The sequence below is a fragment of the Crocodylus siamensis genome, chromosome 2 (assembly GCF_052110815.1).
Source record: "Crocodylus siamensis isolate JL-2025a chromosome 2, ASM5211081v1, whole genome shotgun sequence".
Taxonomy (NCBI): domain Eukaryota; kingdom Metazoa; phylum Chordata; order Crocodylia; family Crocodylidae; genus Crocodylus; species Crocodylus siamensis.
The window spans coordinates 87686934-87712789 of NC_143396.1; the positions used below are offsets into that span (position 1 = coordinate 87686934).

General features: G+C 42.2%; 1 protein-coding gene across 1 annotated transcript in view; it reads left to right on the plus strand.

The window, feature by feature from the left end:
* Positions 1-9962: 9962 nt before the first annotated feature.
* Positions 9963-25856, plus strand: part of GASK1B (golgi associated kinase 1B) — a 29262-nt gene continuing 13368 nt past the window's right edge. Inside the window, exons 1-3 of the mRNA XM_090036294.1 lie at positions 9963-10209; positions 10838-12103; positions 24107-24321. Coding sequence (XP_089892420.1) covers positions 11146-12103; positions 24107-24321 — 1173 coding nt within the window. The 5' untranslated portion in view covers positions 9963-10209; positions 10838-11145. The remainder of the gene's footprint in view (positions 10210-10837; positions 12104-24106; positions 24322-25856) is intronic.

A 25856-nucleotide genomic window follows, 5' to 3' on the forward strand; every position in this document is an offset into this window, starting at 1 on the left:
CAGCTGTCTCATGTCATGTGCTCTGGCCTGATGCAGTGACAGAAGCAGTGGGAGGAGCACCGGCTACAGCTAAAGTAGCTCTGCTGTCTACTCTGAGAAATGTAGCTCACGCACGGCTGCTTCCTGGATTTCTAATCCTTTAGGGCTTTGATCCTGTTCCTTGTCTCTCACCTCAACCTCTAATGTTCTGAGTAGGTAACTGGCACTCACAGCCATAATATGTACCTGCAACCTTAACTGAATGTTAATGGCCATTTTTGCATGGGCTCACATGCATCTTACACACAAATACGCTGTGCTAAAAGAACACTATTAAGGTTGTAAAGCTGGGCACTTAAAAAGTTGGGTACTGACAACCTCGACTCGATCCCCTCATGCATACACATTCAGACATAATCTTTAACTCTTGTGTCTCTTTCATTGAGCAAAATTCATGATGTTCATGTCATGAGCAGGTATTCATTCTTTTGTTTTTTCCTCTTTTACTGCATGTCCCCGTACCTTATTTATTGCATTTATTCAAGCCTGGGGATGAAGTGAGATTCATCCATTTCCTCATGGGCTCATTGCCACGTGATCTGAACAGATCACAAATATTAATTCATTCTCCTAAGGCCTCTGCAAGGTCAGTGGATAATGTTATCACCATGTTACAAAGGGTGTCCCCCAAAATCGCTTTAATTCTAGTGCTCCCTAGACCCTGTTGTGGCAAATTCAGACTTCAAGGAGGAAGTTTCTAAGGATCAGAGAACTGAAGTTTTGGAACAGTCATCTAAGCTAGGTAGGGGAACAAGGCACCTGAATTGCTCTGAAATTTGGTTGGAAATTTTATGGGAGTAAAATAAGGTAGGGTGTTCTTGACGCAACAGTTGGTGGATGCAATATCCTCTTTTAACCCGTGGCACATTGTAGATTTTTTTTGTATTTATATAAGCTGCTCTGTGACTGGGATGTGTGAGAGGGGTTAGAATAGATAGTCTTTTGATCCTTTTGGACATACGGGGACCAGACTTAATGCCTTGAGATGCCCATTAGAGAGTCAGAGATCCTCTGTTTCAGAGTACTTAACACTTTCCTAGCCCTTTGTATGTTTGAAACACAGCCCCAGCCTACCCTATTTTGCAATCATGAAAGCTCAGTATTTGTGCAAATCTAGTTCTAGGTGTTATGAGCTTGACAACTAGAAAATGAGAACCCACACTTTTAATGATCACCTGTCAATATTTTTATTTAAGTAAACTGCCCATTATCACACAGGGTCTTATGGCAAAGGCAGGGACAGGATCCAGTTCTCAAGGGTGACATTCAGTTGGAGTGAATTTTATCACTGCGTCCTATGGATATCTAGTAGATACTCTGCATTTAAAAATATTACTCAAAATATACAAGAGAACTAAATTTCAGTGGTACATTAATTTTAGCATTTCCCAAGTTTTCTTCTGTCCCATCTATCCCTGGACCCTCTAGACTCCTGCTCTTGTCCATCCCTATTTCTTTCCTGTCCCCTCAGCCGTCACTATGTATTTTGCCTCCTGCCTTAAAGTTTCAGCCTCTCCTCTACTTGTTTTCTTTTCTATCTTCCTTTTGAGGTTAAGATTCAGGAATGGTAGACTGTCTGGTGCTTTTTGAAACATCCTACACAGAAATAGAAATAAAACTGCAAATCTGCTATCTGGAATAATTTCCTCTTCTCATGTATTCATGAGAAAATTCTTGCTTGCCAGTTATAAATGAGGTCTTGATAATTGTGAGTGGCTTGAGAAAAACAGGTATGATACATGTAGCTTGCCCAGTACACACTGTGTTTGTCTGTCTATAAAATGAATTCATGAGGGATCATTTAGGTAGTAACTCAGATAATTTAAAGTTGCTAACTGAGGGGGAGAACCTTGAGATGACTTTTATATTAAACTATGGTAGAAATGTGCTGTACTCATGATACTCATTTCCTCCACTCCCTTACTTGGAGAAGCCATTTGTAACAGAATATCCTTTGGCATAAAGGTTGCATTTTCAAATAAAAACTTCCTTTGTTTTCAGGTTAAATTTGTTATTGTCTACAGCTAAAAGACATGCCTGGTGGCACGTGTACCTTCCAACATTGTTGCAGAGTAACAATATCAGAAATAAACCAACAATTGGAATATACTTGGAAGGAAGCATTTCTCCTTCCAAGAATGTGAAAATATATCTGTGATCATTGTTATTACATTAATAGTCTTATTTACAATGCATTACTACTTAAAAGGTTTGATTAAGACTTGGCCTCCTTTGTGTTAGTAAAAGATTCAGTGCTATGAGTATATGATAAAATTATTAGCTATTATACTGACCAGCTTTCAAAATACAACTGACTCCTCTTTAAATATAATACTGAAATAGCAGTAGCCACCACAATGTACTGCAAGTCCAGTCCTCAATGACTGATATTTATCTGATTCATATTCACTTCTGTAACATTTGGGGTGGATCCTCTTGGGGAGAAACAGACCCATTTCTACTCTTCTGTCTATTTTTGAAGCTTCTCTATCAACTCAGGTGCTGCTGCATTCACTGCAATGTGCCTACAGGACAAAAGTGTCCCTGAGAGGATTGCCACAGTGCGTTGATGTCCTCAGGGTGTTGTGAGAAGGCACTGACCTTTAAAAACAGCACTGCTTGGGGTGAATGTTGTTATATTAAAGTACGGTTTAGAAAATATTGTTGGCTTAGCTCCCAGCTGAGTCTGAGGACTCAGAGTGAACATCCAGAACAGAGTAGATTTTTAGACAAAGATTGCCACTCCGTTCTGAAAAACTCCCAGAGGTGCTGAGACCCTCTGCAATATGTCAAAAGGAGGCCTTTTGCAGACTTTCTTGTAAGGAATTTACCCACAGCAATTAAAGCCTAGACTATTATTCAGTAATTTTAGTCATGAAGCAAACATTTCCTCTCTCCTTTCTGGAGCAGTTTCCAGATGGCAGTTCCAATAAGTCTCCTTAGAAACATGGCCCAAACATTTATAAGTAATGTTTCATATTTTCAAACACTAACCTGCATCATCCTTGATAATGACAAGCAGTTTTTTCCAGGTAATAGGCCCTTAGCATCTTAAGTATAAGGCATGGCTAAGAGGTAATAAATCATTAATTTCAACAACATATATGTGCAAGGAATAGACATTACACTTCTTCTGGTTTAGGTGGCTGGAAACAGTTCTATAGCCGTAACAGAACAGAAGTTCAGAGCACATAGACTAGATTAAAATGGCAGATTCTGGTTTAAGATGGACCTGGATCAATGTGGTATCAGAGTTATTTGATCTAGGCTAGACCAGTAAATCGAACTTCAGTACCAGGTCTGCTTGTGAATCAAATCAGGGAGCTGGCTGCCAGCATCCCAGGTACCTTTGTGGGATACTGCTTGCTCCTCCTCACAGGGAGTCACCCTGCATTTGGCTATTCCAGCCGAGCACTCGTCTGGCTGTGCCCCCCAGGCTCTCACAGTGATTGACACTGATGATGGAGGAGAGGGGACGGGTACTGTGCTGTGCCCAGCTCTCTGGTACTGCACCAGCTTGTAGGGGGCATGAAGGCCCCTGGATTGGTGTGCAGGAACCCACTCAGGAACCCCCATGCCTCTGTGAGTGGATGCAGTGACAGGGAGCAGACCAGGCTGGAGATGACTGTCACTGATGCTGACTGCTGACATGGGGGGAGAGGGGTGCTCAGCGGCACTTGATAATCTCCAGCAGCCTGGTGATGCCATGGGTCATGCTGGGAGGTGTACTCGAGTGCCCCCAACCTGCTGGCCTCAGCCTCTGTGCTCCTCCTGCCAAAGGGCAAACTTTTGTGCTGTTGACTCCGGATATAACCTACACTACTTACCAAAACACACATAGGTTTGAGCAATTCCACCTCCAGCTTTTTGAATATCTGTACCTAACCATAGTGTACCCTGTCTCTGCAGAACCAATTTAGCTGCAGTGTATCCAGGAGGAACAACAGGCCACACTATAATTTCCAAACACTGAACTGTGAAAAAAGATGGCTTGCTCTTTCCAAAAGTGAGGTTTTTACTTTTCATGAGTTTAATAATACCTAATAGAAAATGATAGCATTTTAAGACTGAACTATGCAGAAATAGTAGAACTGACAATCAGATAATGGTAAACATTAAACTAACAAAAAGACGCCTCTCCATTACTCCACATCTCCAAATAAAAAACAGGGATTAGAGGAGGCAGCATCTATGGCAGAAGCCTACATAGGCTCCAAGATGGCAAATGGGACTGTGTCAGTAGCTGGGCTATCACTGGTAGAAGTAGCAAGCCTAGAAGTGCAATCAGGGGGCACATCTACACGTGTCCTTCTGGCGCCTTTGTTAGTGTGCCATCATGTAGTACTTCCTTTTGGAAGTACTAAATGACGGCACAGTAACAGCCTGTACTGCACTGTGTGTGCTACACATGGTTATGTTACCTGGATGAGATGTGGAAGGTACACCCTCTCCAACTGAAGGGATCAGTGGGTGCGTGTACACTGTGGGGAGTGTGGCTGCCTAGCTGTAGGCCAGCTCACCTCCTTTTCCTCCAGAGCAGAGCAGAGACCAAATACATCAGTGATATTTAACTACTTACAGGTTTAATGATACAGCATTATATAACACTTGCAACCATGAACTTACGTATATATGTCTATACACACACACACACGCACATTATTTACAAATCTAGGTTTATACAGGCAATAGTTCTTATTAACCCTTGGCTCAGGCACAGGCTTAGCCCTCTGTGGCCTTCCAATTAGTCTTCAGCCTTTGCTCCCCTCGACAGGCCCCTCCAGGCAGCAAGCAAAGGAGCACTTAATGATAAAACTCAGGTTAATCAACAAAACAATGACAAGAATATCTGGCAGTGATGGGACAATAATTCAACATATACAATCAGATTACACACTCTTCCCCAGGGTAGCTGTACTGCATCAGCAGCTGTCTCAGATATAAAACAGCTTACAATCCTCTCCTTATATAAAAATAAGGATGTGTTTTCAGTAAGAATCCTAACAGTGTAAGGAAACAGACCACACCAATGGCCCAGCAGCTCTGCCCAAATAAGAAATGGTACCCAGAGAAGGAGCCTGTTACATAAAACATTATTACCTTCTCCTAGGTTACTTAGCTAGGAGGAACCCATAACCAGGAAACCATCCTGAACAAACAGATATCCTAGACTCCTCTCTGTGTCCAAGGGCGAATCATCCCCTCCCATCAGAGGCTTCCCATTGATCGCCTGCAGTTTGGAGGGCACCTCCATCTCTGGGGAAATCCCCTCCCTGGGTAACTCATGACTCCCGCAGCTTTTGAAGAGTTAAGCTTGTCTCCAACAGTGGGTTGAGGCGAGGCGTCCTCCCTCGCTGGGGTGGTTGGTCCATGCCACTCACTGTGGGAAGGCCTGAGCTGCCTCATGCAGCCACCCAGCCTGCTTTCAGCTCCGTGCACCACCCATGTACCAAAGGGTGCCTGCCTCATGCAGGGATGGGGACCCATGATGCCTTGTGCAGCCACCAAGTGATGCACTGAGGGCTCCTGCCTTGTGCAGGGTTGGGGACCCACACTGCCTTGTGCAGCCACCAGTGTCCCATCAGTTCTGTTCAGCTCTCCTTCCCATGCACCAATATGTGCACTAAGGGATCCTGCCTCATGCAGGGTTGAAGACCTGCACTGCCTTGTGCAGCTGCTGAGGTCCCATCAGTTTTCCACCAGCCCTGTGTACCAAGGGGGCTGGGCTCCTGCATCGTGCAGGGCTGTGGTGCCCCATGCAGATGCCAAGGTCCCGTCTGCTCCCATACCCTCTGTGTACCAATCTGGGAACTGACCCTGCAGCTCCCTCCATGGTGGGGCTGGGGACTCAGCCACCTGCTGCTCCCTGTTAGGTAGTGGCATCTTCTGGGCACTTCTGCTCTGCCCCGCTGGTCAGCTCTATCAGCTCTTCACAAGCCCCCGTCTTCATTGTCCCTTGCTGACAGCCCCTGTGTGCTGAGCACACGGGCTCTTATCCCTTCTGGAGACTCTGTCCCCAGATTGAAAATGGATCAATAGGAAGTTCTGAGGGATTAGTTCTCCCTCAGGTCCTCTTCTTCACCCTGCCCCTGGGTCAGGGTGGGGCAAGCTTGCCTTTTGCGTCCTCCTGATTGTTGGAAATGCTCTACCAATTGGCCTGAGCTATTTTGGGCTCAAGTTAACAATCTGAGCTGCCGGTGAGCCCCCTGGCCAGCCTGCTACAGTTATTTTTAGCTGCTATATTTCCATAGCAATGCACTATAACATGGTGGCATGTTGCTACGGTGATGTAGCTGGGGCATCACAGTTTGTGACCACCAACTCTATGTCACTGCAGCGTGTTGTAACGGTGATGTAGCATCATGAACAGATGCACCCAGAGCCTGCTATATTTTTATCCCTCCCCACCCCAAACTTGGCACTGGGGGCTGGTGCCCCCTTTCCCTGCATAAGCTATACTACTGATGTGCAGAAAAGGGAACACAACATTTGCTATAAGGAAAAATGATCAAATTGGTGTGGGCTTTTTCAAATTTATGAGAGTATCACAAGCAGTAATAACATGCTCCAAGGGTGAAGAGATAGCAACTATTAAAGGAGTTTTTCAGATTAAGAGTAATATTAGTGCTGTGTTGTTATAAATGGTATCCCTTGTGCTGTACATTTACCTTCTTTAAAAACTTGAAGCAAGAAACAGTCTGTGCTCCAAAAGCTTATACTCTAGTGAAGACAAAAAAAAAAAGAGAGAGAGAGAGAGAGGACCTAGGGCAACTGCTGTAAAAAAGGTGGCATAAAGACAGAGATGGAGGAGGAGGAAGAGGAGGAGGTATTCTTCGGTTTTGGAAAGTGGGGAATGGGACATGAAGGAATGGAAAGTCTGGCTGGGAAGACAGGATGTGGGAGGCTGTTCCAAACATGGGCTACATGCGCTGAGCGTTTTGTGTGCATTTTGGTGAACTGCAACTCCCTTGTGAGATAGATAATTATTATTGTTGCCATTTTAGTGTTTTCAAAACAAAGCAGGAAGATTAAGTAACTTCACTCTTTTCATTTGAGTCCATATTAGAGCTTGAGTCAGAGCACAGGGGATAGTTATTCTTCAGAGCACAGGGGATAGTTATTCTTCATCCCCTGAGCAATCCACTAATCTGCTACAGAAGGCCATGCTATTTTAACTGTCAACATTTTGGCCAGAGCTCAGATTGACTGCCTAGTTGGCTCCAGTACAGGCCACCAGCTGGCAGGGAATCTATATTTTTCCTAGCACTGCCAGTAGCAGCCTGGATAGCGCTGTCTCTCACACCCACACAGTGATCTAGTCTTTCTCCAAATATTGAGATACAGATGGTTGTTAGTCAAAAGGTGGGGGAGAAAACCCTTTTTACTAGCCATTATTTTACATTTTCCAGGCAAACAAAAAAGGCTAGACAATGCTTCTTAAATTCTTCTTCCCACCTCCTACCTGCTGTGCCGTATTAGTGGTGGTGTTTCTGGATCCCTACAATAAGGAAGGGGCAGCAGTGACCATGGAGCAGCAAACTGAAAGCATGTATGTGTAAGGTAGAAAAGGAGATGATGTCAGTTCTTAGAGTCCTTGAATGTATAGGTAAGGGACCTGAATTTGATGAAGTAAGAGAAAGGAAGCCAATGAAAGATTTGTGGAAGGCAATGACTGTAATGAAAGGAAATTGACTCTACCATTGGCAATACTAGAGAATAGGTTAGGACAGGCAGTAAAGAGGAATCCAGAATCTAATTTAAATTGTAGAAAGATTTTGGGAGGAAGTGGAATAATTAAAATTGTAATTTTTGGCCAGAAAGTAGGGATAATGGCCCTACTCTTGAAAAAAATGTCAAGAAATACTTATTACAACAATTGTTCAGGATCTTGGCATCTTTCCAATCCTAAGAAATTAACCAGACCACATTTCAAGGAAGACTGATAGTCTTGGAGCACAAAAAATAATGCAAGTGTGTGTATTTATATATAATATATACTTATTATTTACACACACACACACACACACACACACACAATATCAAAAGGGCCTCAAGACAAAAAAAAAAAAAGGAATCTCAGCTATGCTGTCTATATTATCTGTGGAACATCACCAGTAATTACATGGGCTCTTCCTACACATAAGTAAGGAGTGAAAACCAGTGCTCTGAATCATACATAATCTTCTGAGGAATTGTAGGAGTAGGGTTGTATAGGTTAACATTTAAAAGGACTGAAAAGCCTTCAGTGAAAGAAAACCATCAGTAATGAAAACTAAATATGTTTTGACACTATTGGAATGTCTCTGGCAGGTGATGTTATTCCCAACATGCAGCAATTGTGCTTTATATAATAGCTGTGACAGCATAGTTACAGAACTCAAGCCAGATTGTGTCATAAGTAATATAAAGCATAAAACTATAGACACTTCTAAAATAATCAAAATAAATTCAGTAGGACAAATGCCTTCCTGAACTGTGTACTGTCAAAGTTCTCTGTAACTCAGCACAGAATCTCTTCTCAGTGTAATTAAATTATGCTTTTTATATCTTATACAGTTTTTCCAGAAATATAAAATCCATTATGAGCTACTTCAAAACATTATCTTGTCATGAATATATTTGGTGGTGAACCTAACTGTGCTCTTGTTTACAAAGTTGCAGTACTCAGGGGCCCTTATTCTTGCAGCTTTTCCCTGTGTGTTGTTGCTCATTTTGCACTTACTTTGCACTCCTGTAAAATGACATACAGGATCTGAGTCTCTGGAGGCGTCATTTGTGCTGCTCTTTTGGTACCACGGCTTGGAAACCTGGCACTTCCAGTTAAATGAACATTCACCTTTTTAGAGGGATCCCAAGTGGTGTACCTCCAGCTGCAGCTGCTCCACGTTTGCTCCTCTATGCTCCTCATAGTGAATCACACTATGAGGACTTCCACATTTGGCAGCTGTCCCTCTGAACCTTTTTAAGTGGAAAAAATGAAACAAGTTTCTCAAGCAGCGAGCCTTATCCAAATATAACGCATATACCAAATATATATAGTTTAATAAACTTGTTAATGCGCCTCAGTGTTTGTGTGAACAATTCAAATACTGTGAATAACGTCCTTTGTGTTTTTTTCAATCAAACTTGAATTAGAAAAAAGAAAGGAAAGCTTGAAGTGACAGAGAATGCTCTTTCCCACCACAAACCACTTTCCCCCCTCCAAGGTACATAGAAAGATGAGTTTTGGAAGAAACTGTTCATAGGAACATTGTTTTAGTGGAAAATGTTTGGTATGTGGAATTCCTGGCTTGGTGATAGAAATTTTAGACAACATGCACAAAGAAATACAACTATGTCCAGGTTATTTTAAAAAGGAACTATGTTTAGCCATATGATATTTTAAAAATTCTTATTGGAAATTATCTAAAACGTATGTTTCAATGTGGGTGCTTTTTTGTTTTCAGTAATAATGAGAACAAGGATTCCTTCGGTGCTATAAGGAAAATGGGAATGCCTGTGGAATGAATAAGTCTTGTTATTTCTATATAAAAAAATTAATTGTATCTGCTTGGGCATATGCTAGGGCACCAGACTAGAGCCAAAAGTCCTGGCTCTGCCACTGTTGAATGTGTTCAACCCTGAGCCACACATTTCCTACCTATAAAGTGAAGCTGATGTTATGCAGCATTTTAGAACTGTGAAGGACAAGCACGATATGTCTGCAACTTAATTTGTTTCTTCGTAGATTTTAAGAGCCACTTACCCTATTTTTGATACAAGACTGTATGATTTTGAGCTGTCATGAAATCCCAAGTTCTCATTTTACTGTGGAGAAGTGGGATTTCTTCAGCGTATTTGCATGTAGTACACTAGGGGGCGGAAGACACTGCGGGAATATACTTTTTAGAAGGCATATAGTTCACAGGACTTTCAGGACAGAATTGAAAATAGAAGTGTTTTTTATAACGTAAGGTTCATGTAAGTTTATAGCTGTTCATCTACAAACAGCCATGCTGGGCAGTTAGTTCATTTTCAGAGAGAGCTAAACTTGTAATGAAATATCGAAAATATGAAGCATACTTAAAAACAGACTATGTACCAGAGAACTTTAAACACTGCAGCTTTTACTAAATTCTTTGTATTAACATAAGGGATTTGCCAGAAGAAAGAATGGGGCAAGCTGAATGGGTAAGACTATTTCTATAACTTTCTAGAGCAATAAAGAAAGGGTACAATGTTCATTATATTGTGTTTGGGAGGTGAGGTGAAGCACTGTCATTTTGTTTAGAAAATGAACAGTTATTAGTGAGAACTTATTTTATGACTTCAGAGATAGGTGCAGAATAATAAATGTATTTATCTTTTAGTATAAGGTTATCAAACAGTTGAACTGTATTAAAATTATATTGATTAAACTAGGCAAGGAAACCTGCATATTAAGAAATGTGCATATGTGGACTGCTGTGGTTACTGGGCCAGTTAATGCAATATATTTTTAAACTAAGAAGGCAACAAAAGATGTGAGTTAGTGAGGACTGTCATAAGAATGAGAAGAAAGTTTAGTCTTTCCAAAGTTTTCTCCTACTTATGGAGCTTCTTTACCCGAGATTGTGAATTGTAATGTATTGCAGTGTTGGGTTTTCTTTTTTATTTGAATTTGAAATCTGTAGTATGACACATCTCTAGATTTATATCTTCTCTTACAGATTTATAATTTATCCCTCCCTTTATATAAATATTTCTGCCCCCCCCCCACATTATTTGTTGTGGATAATGAAATAACTATTCGCTATTCTTTTCCTTTCACGGTTTGCAGAGGAGACTCTGAGGTATTTTGCACCCTGACACAGTTAACTCTGTGTACACAGTTGACTCCATTCATTCTCTGAAACCAATCTCTTCCCCTGTGGTGGCTGATAAGTGTTTAACAGCTTGTTGAGGTGGCGTCACTATCTTTAATGCTAAGCATTCACATTCCCAGCCACACAGCTAGTATCCGTCCACTGTATACACCGGGAAAAGAAGAACTAGAGATCTGGGAAGGGAAATCATGCATCATCATCATCCTGACTGGAAAATCCCAAGCCCTTTAAACTGCTTTCATCATGTGGATTCACTGGAGAAATGACCTTCTTAGATCGGCCAGGCCAAATCATAAACTGGTTTGTTTGCTCGCTGTGTGCCCCATGGGTGCTGAGGTTTTGGAGTTGCAGGCGCCCCAGGACCAGGAGGAATCTACTGCTGGGCACAGCGTGTGTGATTTATCTGGGGTTCCTGGTGAGTCAAGTGGGTCACGTTTTACCCCAGCACAAAGCGGGACACCGGAAGGGTGATTCTAAGAGTCTTCAAGGTGTTGCTCAGACACCATTCCTGGGCATCCCTCTGGATGGTACCTTGTCCCCACCTGATCTCCAGATTGGTGAAAATGGGACCTCAGTGCCAGCCAATGTGGTGTACATTACCCTGAGGTCCAAGCGCAGTAAACCTGCCAACATCCGAGGTACTGTGAAGCCCAAACGCAGAAAGAAGCATGCAGTTCCTCTGCCGTATGGGCAGGGCCTTCCAGGAGCTGCTGCCGGGCAAAAAGAAACCTTGCTCCAACGACCGGGGAGGATGAGTCAAGATGTAAGGATTATGGATGCAGTTGCTGCTCCAGACACATGGAAGAGCCACCTGATGGAGGACAGAGACAGAAAGAAAGAGCTGTCAATAAGACGCAGGGAACACTGGAGACATGTAGGGATTTCAGAAAACGTCAATGTGCAGCCCAAAACTCAGGAAAGTAATATCAGGATCTACAGTGAGAGTTCCCCCTCTTGGCTGACAAGAGATGACATCGAAAGCATGCGTGCGATGGCTGATTCCCGGATAGAGGATATCCAAGAAGCACCTTCTCAACATGGGATTTTGGCTGTGTTTGAAAGAAATCCCAGGGCTTCAGGAGCAGCTTGTAGTCAAGGACAGTGTGGCCTCATCAAAATCCCCCTGGACACGAGTGAGGTGTTTGCCTTCCATTTGGATAGGATCCTGGGGCTGAACCGGACCTTGCCTTCTGTAAGCAGGAAGTTCGAGTTTATCCAAGGTAATAGATGTCCCCCATTTTTAGTTTCCAGCTAGGGGTTTTGAATATTCTTTCCCCTCCCATGCTCCATAGATAAACACTTTGAGAATTGTAGAGTACATGTCACAGGGAAAATAAACTGATACGGATGCTTATGTCATTTCAGGGGTCCCCTGTAGTGTAACTGTTCTAGGCAGAAAAATGTGACATACCCAGAGTTTATTTATGATGCCAGCTTCCCAACTGCCTCATAGGTTAGTAGAGCTGGTGAGAGCAGAAAGACAATTGACGTTTCATCAAAGTTTACATAGAGTGAGGAACAAAGGGGTGATCCTTTTTATACATTGTAGTTGATATGAAATAATACTAGCCAAAATAATAGAATTGAAAGCGAAGTGTGAAAGTTTCTTAACACAGTGCTCTCTGTGACTTGACAGGCACTTCAAAAAATAGCCCTTCTTCCTATGTTTCATTTTAACAAGATACTACAGAAAACTATCTCTACAATTGATCTGTCATAGCTGGAGGGGAGGAGTAAAGTTTTTATCTAGGACTTACTCTTGAATTTCCTTGACATAATCCCAGTAGTACAAATGCCCCTATAAATTAAACCATAACTGAAGAGCAAAAACTCTCTCTGTCTCCTTCCCACACAATCCAACAGATTATGTTTTAATGAATTCTTCTGCTCAACAGTGTAAAGCTGAAATACATGTGAAAGGTATTTCTTTTGATTAAAAACAAAAACATAATTAATGGAAATATTTGTAGAATATTATATTTTTGCTTCATCCGGAAATGAATCAAAATTAGATTTACTAGTTCCCAAATTATATCACATCTTTCTCTAACACTACAATCTTGTTAAATATGTCTTCAGCCTAACTGCTATTTTTACATACCCACAAATCATGATCTGAAAAGACTGCATTACATTTTAATGAATCATTGCTAAAGTGGTTTGCTATTTGTTTTTGCTTTTCATTTTTTACTGATGTATTTCCGATCACTTAGACGGGTTTATGTGTAATGTCTGTGTGCTGGCAACTCAGAAGAGCAGCAGCTATTCTTCAAGCTGCACTGATGTTTTCAGGGCCTGCTTATCCCTAGCCCATTTCCTAAGCTCCCTGACCTAAGAAACAGGAAAATAATCATTCTGGGGTAAAGTTGATTGCTGTCAAGGTAAGGCACAACCCTCTTTAGTCTACACCTTATCCAAGAAAAATGACTGCACAGCATGTTACTTTGACAACAAACTAAGGTTTGACCTGTACTGGCACATTTAAGATCCAATCTATAGGTGAACTCATTGTGATTATAATAGTTCAGTGGTTTTCAAGCATCTTAAAGTTATGGAACCCTTTCATATCCCTTCTTCTGTTGTGGAACCCCTACCCCTAGCTCTGTGGCTCATGTGAGCTGACATGGAGCCAGGTAACCTGGTCTAGCAATGGCAGCACACTGCCTCCCGGCCCGCTCTGCCATAACCCCCAGTGTCTTTGCAGAACATCTGATAACCTATCATGGAACCACAGGGTTTCACAGAAGCCAGTTTGAAAACCACTGTAACAGATCACGGGCTAAATTCTGTCCTGTATAGAAGCCATCTGCATCAGGGAGCTGATGGATTTCAGTGCCCCAGTTCCAATATAACTTCAAACTATTTACTTCAACACTTGCACAGGGTCTGAGATTCCCTTTACCGGATTACATGTTGGCAATCTTATCTAGGGCTGTGTGATGCTTTGGTAGCTGATTTGATTCAGTTACCAGTTGAAGCCTGGGTGGCCTGTTCAGGCGTGGGGGGGCTCCTGCCACTGCACACACCCTAGCAGAGGCCTGGGGGGCACATGGCCACCCGGATTTGTGCGTAGGGCAGAGGCAGTTGCTGCTGTGCACTGGGGTTTGTGTCCCGAGCCCCGCTGCAGCTTTCCCAGGAGTGCAGTGATGCCATTTGTGGCCCACCACCAGGCAAGCAGGGGGTGAGGTTCAGCCCATCAGTGGGATGCACATGGTGTCCGGTGCTCCTGGGCAGCTGCAGTAGGGCTCAGGGTGCAAAGCCCAGCATGTAGCAGCAGCCACTTCTGCTCTGCACACAGACTGGGGGGGTGGGGCATGTGTCCCCTTCCGCAGGAGCCCTTCTGAACTTGGACAAGCTCCTCCGACCATCCCACCACCTGGCAGAGCCAGGGCCCCACTCACCTCAGCCCCTGACCCATCTCTGCCTCTGCCCCATACCCGCCCTTTATAAGTACCAGATCAGTTTTTGAATTAAAGTGCAATCCAGGATCTATCACATGCCACCCCACCCCCTTCTCTCCCCCAGAATGAACTGCTGGGCAGGGTGGGGGGGGGGGGCGTGGCATGCAGGAGATCCTGGTTGGCACTTTAATTCAAAAACTGATTTGGTAATTTAAAAGGTAGTAGACCACTGTTCTACTGCTATGAATTTTCCAGAGGGGTGTTTTTTCAGTGCTAAACATACTCAGAGAGTAAGAGTATCTGAGTTTGAGCAGCATTGTCTTTGCTTTCTGATTGGCCTTGTGCAAATAGATACTGTGAGCTTGGAGCAGAGGTGGTAGAGAGTTCCACTGATTACAGTTGCCACCCATCTTTGCTGACCTCTGCACAGTGACAAATGGGAGCAGATTTTCTCTGTTACACCGAACATATTTAGTATGCTCTTTCCATCACAACAAAAAGTTATGCATAATCAGGCACAGATGTTACTAATTATTAATAGCATGGCAATTGACAACATGAACTTCCACTTCCCTTATGCATTCAGCTGGTTGAAAATGATGTCTTTTGTGTGCCCTTAATAGACTGAGCTGCACTGTGAACAACTCATTGTCACTGCTGGTGAAAGACCAGAGACTATATTTACAAAACTTTTTAAAATAAAAATTCACTGATTCACAGTCAGTGTGATCAGCAGCACAGTCTATGGTTCAGAGTTACTGAATGTTCACTGCAGACTCCCTCAGATCTTCACAGGATAGAAGATTTTCTTGCCTTCCAAGATTCTCCCAAAGTGTATTCTTACAGATGAGAGAAGGATGAGCAGGGGAGGAAACCAGTGGGCTGTACCTGTTTCTTACTCTTCAGAGGGCCTTTTTTTCCAAAACGTCTTCCAAATCGACCCCTCTGATTCTGAAGTCTTGTTCCACAATTTCCATTTTCTCCTGTGAAAGTATATCCCTCCTTTCCTTCTCCCTCGCTGGGAAGAAATCACATTAGTTCCTTCAAAGACTGAAAGTGTTAAGTTTTGCTTCACTCTAGGTTGTGGTGATAAAGAGTTGGAGAAGAGCTGAGCTATATTAATAGATTCATAGATTTAAGGATCAGAAGGAACCTATTAGATCATCATGTTCAAGCCCCTGCCCTGGGCAGGAAAGAGTGCTGGGTCAGATGTCCCCAGCCAGGCGTTTGTCCAATCTCCTCTTAAATACCTCCAAGGAAGGGGAAAGCATCACCTCCCTTGCAAGCGTATTCCAGATTTTGGCAACTCTCACTGTAAAGAATTTTTTCCTGCTATCCAATCTAAATTTGCTCTCCTTCAGTTTGTGGCCATTGTTTCTAGTTACCCTGATGGGCATCTTGGTAAACATCATATCCCCTATTTCCTGCTGTCCCCCCTAATGAATTTGTAGACAGCCACAAGATCACCTCTCAGCCTTCTCTTGCAGAGGCTGAAGAGATTCAGGTGCCTCAATCAGTCGTCTTAGGGTTTTTCCTGTAGGCCTTTAACCAGATGGGTGGCCCTCCTCTAAATCCTTTCCAGGTTATCTACATCCCTTCTGAAGTGCAGAACCCAAAACTGGATGCAGTACTCCACCTGCGGCATGACCAATGCCTCATAGAGGGGAAGAATCACCTCCTTGGACCTGTTTGTGATGCACCTACTTATGCAAGAAAGAGTGCGGTTAGCTTTACTTATTACCTCATCACATTGGTGACTCATGTTCATTTTGGAGTTGACTACGACTCTGAGATCCCTTTCTGTAGTTGTGCTACTTAAAGTGGTACCTGCCAGGCTATAGGGGTGTTGATGATTCTTCTTTCCCAGGTGCAACACATGGCATTTACCTTTGTTAAACTGCATCCTATTCTGTTTCACCCACTTCCCCAGCCTGTCCAAATCCACCTGGATTTGCTCCCTGCCCTCTAGTTTGTTTACCTCCTCCTAAGCTATATTCCCCTAGGAGATTTGTTCTGTTTATGAAAGATTCCCTGGGTATGTCTGAATGGTTGGATCCAGACATGGTTTGGATTTTACATACTGAAACCTTACAGATGGTACTTGATGGGTGCATCTACATGAGACGCTACATCACTGTGGTGACAAGCTGCAGCAACGTAGCTCGTCACCACAGCGATGTAGCATTGGCAGCCACTAACCATGATGCTGCTGTTATGTCCCTGTAGCAATGAGCTACACTGCTGTAGCTTGTCGCTAATAGGGTCAGAAACCACCCATGCACTGCTGGGACTGCATAGTACCAGCGGGTACTGCGCAGTCATTTAGTAATTGCTAAAGCAAGTACTAAATGACTGTGCAGCATACTACTTTCGCATGCACTAAATGACTGTGCAGTATCAACTGTGCAGTCAGGGTCATGTATAGACACTCCCAGTATTCAAATGGATCTAAGTCCCATTTATATATTGATTCCAAGATGCCTAAAGAACAGATTTAAAAATCATATTTAGTGTCAATAGTTCAGGAATGGAATTAGATATCTGGGCTACTTACAGATATGAAGAACAAAACAAAATAGTGCTTTACTTTCAACTTGGTGTGCCCCACACCGAGCACAGTGCATGCCCAGAAGAGGCATCACATTAATTTGACCCATCTCGCCCAACATCTGTATAGATTGTGCATTTCAGCGTTATGGGGAGACAAGTCAAACTGGAGCACTTCCTCTTCTGGGAAAGTGCCATTTTTTAGGGTGCAGGGGGAAAGTTCACATCTGTCAGTGGCCCTAGACACTTTTGAAAACCCCATCAAAAGACTACTTGAATAGTTTGAAATACTTCCAAAAAGAGTCAACCCAAAGTCATTTTCAGAAACAGGATTTAGGCTTCTATATCACAGAGCCCCTGAGCATCTTGGGTAGATCATATCTGCTTATATTTTGGTAATCATTGACTAATATTGCAGTTATTAGTTTTGTGGTTGCCTTGTGTGAAACTCAAGTAAGCTTAAAGGGAGCCCCATTTCTTGATGTTCCTGTGTGCACTTCCCCTGATACAGATGGTCTTGCCTTTCTGTTCTTTCCCTTCTCTGCTGTTTCCTGCCGCTCAGTGAGAGCCCTTTGAATGACGCATCATTGGTCACTAATCCAGAATGCTTTAGTTCAGGCTTCCTTTCACCTCACCCAGTTCTCTCCTCTGAATTCTGGAGGGCAGTGATTCCCAGAGGGTGCTGTGGCACAGAGACTGGCAGAGGTGTGAAAACTGCAAAAACTGATACTTTCTTCCTGTTTTTTGTATTTTAAGCTGTGGGCCAAAGTGTACATGTAGACCTTGGTGCAGAGCATGGTGCAATGAGGCAGTCCTGGCCAGCTCCCCAGTGGCTGAAATCTGCATGCAAACCACGTACAGGGAGCAGGAGGCTGAGAGAAGCAGTAGTGACAGCCATCCAGACATCTGCAAATCTGCTGCTGACACCCTGCCTGCAGTCCAGGAACATGGCTGTGCCATACACCCCCTTGCTACAGTTCAGCCTGACACTGACTCCATGGCTGTGCCACCACTCTTGTCAACTCCCGCTCCCTGGCTGCGGCATGTATGGTGTTTCCAGCTTCTGGGGAGCTGTGGCAGGACTGGATATCTGTGTTCATGGCACCACTACTGCTTTTCCCCGCTCCCCTTTTTGGGTGTAAGAGTGAAGTGAACCACCAATTTTAATCCAGAAAAAAAGTGTTCCCTAGGTATACAAAGTTTGAGAAGAGCTACTGTTTACTTGTGCTATTCCCCCTACTTGTGTCTGTGTGCACATGCATGTGCTCCTCGTCATGGTCCTAGATTCATTTATGTAGGTTCAATATTGAGTTGTTAATCTTTTAAACTGTATCACAGGGCCTTTACTGTGGCTGTATTTTTGTGAGTGAATACATGTTGGGGACTCAAGCATGTTAATTTGCACCTCCTTAGCTGTGTTTGAGGTAAGGTTAAAGGAGTGTCACCCACTTGATGTCACATGTGGGACCCCTTTGGGCTTTTGAATATTTTAGTATACAGCACAGAGGACATATCCTAAGAGGCCATATCCATTTCTATCCCTACACACCCTGGCCACTTGGTTCCTGTTGGTACTACTCAGTCAGACCCAAGCATAACCTGCTCACTCATTCTCTCTCTCTGCTTGCCACTTCCAGAAATAAGGCAATGTTGTTGCCTTAGTGAATCTGAGCACATGACAGTAAGAATACCTGAGGCAGAGAGCCTATGAGGGCTCTAAGTGTACATCCCAAATTTCTTGAAAATAGCTACATTATCTCATTTCAGAAGCTGGTGCATGCAGTGCTGGAGTACATTGTGGTATATTCCTATGTATGGCATGGTGGTAGGGTGGACATAGGCTTAGGTTCTATATCAATGACTAAAAAGATGACTATTTTATGCATGTAAGAAGTCCTGTTGAAATTAATAGAACCAGACACATCCTTAAAGCTAGCCATATACTTAAGGACCCTGACAAATCAGTCATTTACACCCAATGTTTTGAAATATCCCTGAGGTCCCTAAGAGGCAAAGGAATAAAAATAACCCTAAAGCTAGTAACACTGTGAAAGCTGAGTGAAAGCTACTGAACATTTTGGCCTGCATGTTCCTCATTCCGTAATAAAGCCACAATTAAAACAGTTGCTCTGTGGGTGCTAATGAGCCAGATAAGGAAACAATAATGAAGTTTGAATGGAATGAAGAAAGTGAAGTAAAGCAACATTTTGAGAATTTGAAGAAGGGGTCAGTTTAGTGAGAGACTAACATCTGGGGACATTTTATTCCAGAAATCCCGTTGCCAGCTAAAAACTGGACAGGGATCTTATTTGGAGGACTCGAAACAATTTTCTGTGATAAAAGTGTGAACTGAAATATTGTCTCCTGTGTTTCTTGAATGGTCAAGTTAACAGACTTTGGGCAGGTCCAGATAAGATCATAAGATAAATATGAACCAATAGTGTGCTCTTGTTGCAAAAAAAGCCAACAGCATGCTGGGCTGTATTAACAGGAGTGTCTCTTGCAAATCAAGGTAAGTGATTCTTCTACTCTGTTCAGTACTGTTGAGGCCTCATCTGGAGTACTGTGTCTAGTTTTCAGTTCCCCACTTCAAGAAAGAAGTGGAAAGACTCCAGCATAGAGAGACAGAAATAATTAGAGGCCTGGGAAACATGACTTATGAGGAAAGGCCGAAAGAACTAGGGTTATTTAGTCCGGAGAAGAGAAGACTGAAGGGGGATTTGATAACAGTCTTCAAATACCTGAAGGGTAATTATAAAGAGGATAGAAATAGACTTTTCTTTGTAGCTGTAGGGAACAGGAGTAGGAGCAATGACCTCAAACTGCAGCAGAGGAAATTTAGATTAGAGAACTTTCTAACTGAGAGGGTATTTAAGCATCGAAACAGACTATCTAGAGAAACTCTGGAATCTCAGCAGAAGGTTAGATCATAGGCAGTAGAAGTCCAGGGCTAACAGGTCTTAGGCCCCCCCCAAACTAATTTTGTGGCAGCCGGTGACAGCAGTAGCACTACAGTGCCACCATCCCACAGCACCACTGCCATGTCCTGCCTCTGCAGCACCGCTCCCAGTGCACCCACCACGTGCCGCGTACAGCACCAGTACGCTCTGGCCCTGCAACGGCCCTGCAGGAGGGAGGTGCAGGGGTCATCCCCCCCCACCCCAATAGTATTTTTTCTTGCTATCCATGGGTTAGACAGACACTTGGTTTGGATGATTTAGTTAGGGATGATCTTGCCTTGAGAAGGAGACTGTATTAGACCTCCTGAAGTCCCTTCCAGCCCTGTTTTCCTATGATCCTAAGTCACATTATCTCATGTGTCTGGTACTGCTTTCCTTTCTTTAAGTGATTTTATGAGAAAAAAATATTGCAAGTATGGTGTTCAGATACTGCAGCAATAGTAGCTTTCAGTCCCACACTATGCCTGTAAGTACATAAGGGGTGTGCATCAGGATCTTGGGGAACACCTGTTCACCAGAGCACCCCAAGGGGTGACAAGGTCTAACAGTCATAAACTCCTGTAACACTGTTTTAGGCTGGACATAAGGAAAAACTTCTTTACTGTCGGAGCTGCCAGGGCCTGGAATAGACTCCCCGTAGAGGTGGTGCAAGCACCTACTCTGGACACTTTTAAGAAACTTTTGGGTACTTATCTTGCTGGGATCCTTTGACCCTAGCTGACTTCCTGCCCCTGGGGCAGGGGGCTGGACTGATGATCTTACGAAGTCCTTTCCAGACCCTAATGTCTACAAAATCTATGAATAAGGAGCACTGAAGACTTTAGACCAAATTTGAGGAAGCAGAAACACAGCAGCAGAAGGTAGGCTGGGGACCTAACTTCATCTCTTCAGCATCATCTTGAAATGCTGGGGAGTAAGCCACAACAACAGTGGAAACACTAGATTTGATCCTGGATGGTGCTGAGTTTCAGCTTATCTCCCACCATAATCAACTGAGACTGAGAATGCTTTGCAGTCAGGCTTGCTTTGCTGCTGTCAGGTTAAATTGGGTCAGAGCCTCATATGATATAAATCTGCAGAACTCTGGTGACTGATGGGGCCATGCCAATTTATAGAGATGTGGATTAGACCCTTTATCTGCTTTTACTTAGCAGCTGCACATTTTCCCTGCAATGGTTGGCAACCTGGGTTACTTCTCCTGGCTCCAGCTGCTCTTCCGTGAGCCAGTAATTCCACATAATGTGATAAAGTTGAAATGTTTTGTTTTAGTTCATCTTTGCTGCTTCTGTTTCCTGTGAATCACAAACATTTCCTGTGTTTAACCTTGGTCCTTTTTTTATCCTTGTATTATCTTAATGGAAATTGGCAAGTTATTTTTTCATAGCTTTTTAAAAATAATTCTTTCTCTGTTATAATGACCCTTTTGGTAGGAAGGAGTTGTTTGCTTTGCTTGAAGAGCACTGATGCATCTATTTTGGGAAAATCTCATAAATAATTACATGAATTTCCACTATAAACAGAACAAAAAATAGGTCTGTTTTGCTATGTTCTCACAAAACTTGTTGATGTTTATACGGTAATAACTCTTCTATGAAAGTTTTCCTTCTGAAGTGCTTTACCAAGGAAGGGAGGATCACTGCCCCCATTTCTTAGATAAAGAAAGAGTGGCATGAAGAAGTGAACTGACTTGATTATCATCAATAACGAAGTAGCAAAGCTGGCAGTGAAGTCCAGAATGAAAGGAGAAGGGGATAGGACTTATGAAAAATTTACCCAAGAGGTTAAAATCTAAATTCTCCAAATTGGGCTCCTAAATCCTTATATAAGCACCAAATTAAGAGGCCTGTATTTCAAAAATGTCAAACACTCATTATCATGGGAAGAACAGAAGGACAGTGAAACCAAAGCTTTCTGTCTTGATGCCTAATTATTAGAAAATAATAGGAAGATGAGACGAGCTAAAGAGGCAGTCATTTGGGTGTGACTATCTCATGTTTGAGTGTCAAGACAGGGAAAAGTTGAAAGGCTCCTAGTTTTGCTTTTCACTATCCTCCCAATTTTCTAGTCAAGGTGAAAAAGTTTTTATTCAATCCATTGTGGGATCAGTTGGGCTCATTTGGTTTGTCTGCATAGTGACCTCAGCATTTCCCCTGTAAAGAGTCACTTGAGTCCACCCACTCCCACTTACACATGCCAAACCTGGAGATATACTGGTGAAACTGCTCTGGGGCACCCTCACCTGCTGTTCTCAAGTATACTGGACTTGAAGTCTTAACAGTGAGCATTTCACTAGTGCATTTCTAGGTTTGGCATGTGTGAATAGGTGTGGTGCCTGCAGGAACATTCTTGCTAGGAAATACTGGGTGCACAATATAGATAAACCTATTGTGTCCTGGGAGACTACTGTGGTCTGGAGATTGCGTTGACCTGGGTGGAAGATTCTTTGCTAATAATGGGCAAAGATCAGTTGTCCTTGCTGTTCATTTTGGATCAGTCAGCATTCCCTCAAAACAGGATGGTTTCTTGACTTCACTGTGGATATTGGCAGGAGTCCACAGAAACATTTTTAAGTCATTCTACTCTTTGTTCTGAGTGATACCCTGTGCTAATGATCTCATTGCCATGGAAGTGTTTTCACGTGGGTTTATGAACAGCACTTTTCTGGCACCTCTCCCATTTAATATATACACAGTTTGATATTCTAAGATTGTTTGAGTTGCAACATAACCATCTATGTAAGAGTGAGAGCTATGCTGAAACTTGTATAGCAGTGTGATCATTTGGATATAATATATAATTTTAATGTGTCATTTCTGCTTTTGCTCACTAATCAAGACTAACATACAAGGATGTTCCACCAGCTGCTATTTAATAAACAACAACTTTTCAGCTAAACATTTTCTTTTTTTCACAGAAGCGTGAAAATGTCATGCCCTCTTCCCTTCCTCCCTCCTTAGAAAAATAAAATAAATGTACTGCGGTCTAAACTGCTACATAGGCAATAATTAGTTCTGTTTCAGTGACCAGTTAGACGGTCTGGGGTGGCGTGGGCACTGAAGTGTATGTTTGATAGCTCAGAGGTCACAAATTTGAGGCCATGGCAGAAGCACGTTTGGCCCTGTCAGATTCCAACGAATCTTCAAATTCTGCTAAATACTTTGTCACAAAGACATGAAGAAGGAAGGGGGTGTTCTTCCTTTGATAGCTTAAACTGTCAAGCTATCAAATGGAGTTTAAGCTATCAAATGGAGCAGCAGAGTTAGCAATAAGAACTTTGCACCATCTTGGAAAGTGGTCAACCCCTTTTTCTAATGGGATACACACCACTTGCATTTAGCACTGCTACTATATATTTTGACACACAGGATCCTATTATAATAATACAATATATATAAAAATAATATCTATAATAATACAATGATAAAATAATATGTTGATATTATTATAGAGGTTTAGTTCATTTTAAAGGTTTAAAAATGTGGTTGTTATAATTTCCTTCTCTGAGTCATGAAGAGTTGTATTCATCATAGTTAACACACTTTGCATGACGGTTGCTGGGTAAGAAAAAAATATTTATATAAATTTTTAAAACTGGTTAAAACATGCCTGAAGTGGATTTTCTGGAACATATTAAAGAATTCATGATGGAGTGGGTAAAATGAAGGCTATCCCCTGGGATGATTTGTACAACTCTTTGGCTTCATAACTCATTGTCTATGACAATTTCATGTCACATTGTCATATATCTTATCTATAACTTATCTATTTACAACTAAGAAGTCTTATTTGCAGGACTCAGATGTTAAAGATGACAACATAAATCCACTGTTTGAACTCAAGACTTTTCTGCCTCTCCCTTGCCCCACCTTCATTAGAAAAAAAGAACATTACACCTCAGTGACATAGTTCACTGAAATCAAAGGCACCACATTGTTTTTTATGAGCTACTGATCTGCCAAAAACCTTTTTGATTGATTTAATTAATAGCCTTCTACAATTAATAGATGTGTAAGCATACAGCCCTTGTTGCAAACAGAAAACAATTTTTTCTCAGTTACTGAAGACAATTATAATGTCTATGGTGTTTCCTTTTCTGCGGTTGCTGGTTTTATATGTGGAGTATGGCCACATTAAACAAAGGATGTCAAATTAATGGGGTTTCTTTCCTTCCTGCCACATCTGTAGAATGTCCTCTTTAAAAGCAAATGCCATAAATTATTGTTCTCTTACAGACTGTCTGAAGAATGATCAAATGATGTAAGTCCATGAAAGCATCATTCACATAGGGTAATGATTCCATTTTGTCTTTTCTTAGATGGGCAGCCCTGTCCTGTTATTCTCTGGGATTCCACACTGTCCCCAACAGATAATGGCACCCATTCTTCTGTGAGACTAAACTGGAGAGACTATCAGCAGCTACTGAAGCAGAAGTGCTGGGTAAACGGCAAAGTGCCCAAAGCTGAGTGGGGATGCACGGAGATTCATCACCATGAGTGGTCCAAGATGGCACTCTTTGATTTTCTTCTTCAGGTAAGAGAACAATGCAAAGTATTTACTGAATGCAAATACTAGACTGCAAAAGAGTGTTCGAACCAAAATGACACCCCACTACAGTTAAGGGTTAACCATTTCTACTGATATATCCAACTATAAATTCATTGTAAAGTATAATTTTATCTTCAAATTCTTAGAAAGTGGATGTTCATTCTGGGAGTTTTAGTGCATTGTTCTAATGCTAGGCCTTGCTTAGCATAAGCACTCTCTCACATCACCTCTTCCTCCTTGATAAAAATAGCTATTTCTGACTGAGAAAGCTTAACATATCCTTGGAAATACGGATAACAGTATTTTAACAAAACTGCAACTGTAATGCAAGAGATTATTTTCCCTTTTTTAATAAACAAGGGGTGCATATTTACATTTGAATTGTTTCTGATACATTTTGCAGCCAGAAAATATGATGAACCTAGTTCTTCACTGCCTTGTACTTTGTGCTCTCATTGACACTTATGCAAAGTGAGTGTAAACCTCTCCTATTCTCACTTTGTAGTATTTCACATTTTTACAAGTGTAACTGTAGGTATGAGGTGCTAGGAATTAGAGAGATGGGGCTGCTATTTTTAAGCCATGGATAGAACCTAACTGATGTAAATTTATTTCATATTATTGATGGGGTTCAAGACATTTCACCTACTGAAGTGCAGTTTCTAGGTTATTTTGAAGTTCCTAACTCACATGCTTTAGTTTGAAAATAAGACACAGGGCTACAAAATTCTTCCTTTTCGGCTTCTTAGCAAAATGCTTGTGCTACTGAACTAACCAACGTATGAAGATGTCATTGCTTTTATACCTTTCCATTTTCACTATCAGCTCCAACACTTCAGCTGCCAAGGGGATGCCAAGTGAGTAATCAGCTGAATGTGAGCTCCTAGTGTGATGCTGTGCCCTTAAAAAGCTAATACAGTCCCTTAATGTATTTAAAGGAGAGTTTAGAGTAGGAGTGGGGAGGTTGGTGCTGGTGCAACTTCCACTGGCATCTGTGTCCATAATTCAAGGAGGATGTTCAACATTTGTAGAGGCTTCAGAGAAGAGTTATGAGGATGTTTAAAGGACTGAAAGACCATTCTTAGAGATGTGAAAAGACTGCAGGATTTACTTGATCAACAAGAAGGTTAAGGAGTGATTTGTTCATGGAGTACAGAAACATGATAATGGAGGGCTCTGTACATTAGCAAGCAGAGGTATAACATTGGAAGTGGAAGATAGGCAACTTTACAAGTAATGTACACATTTTTTAAATGAGGGGAATTCAACATTTGAACTACTTACCAATGACTAGAGGGAATTTAGGTTGCACTTGTTCCCATAACTGCAACAGGAATTTTAGGGCTGCATTAGGTTTTGCAGCAGTGCCTGAAATACATTCACTAAGTGCATTGAGCAAAAGATTTCCACTTTGTACATGGTTTAAAAATTACTGCAGAGATAGCACATATTCATTAGGTACATAAAGTATTACCAATGAGCTAAAGTGAAAAGGTTAATCATTCACTTTGGATGGGTTC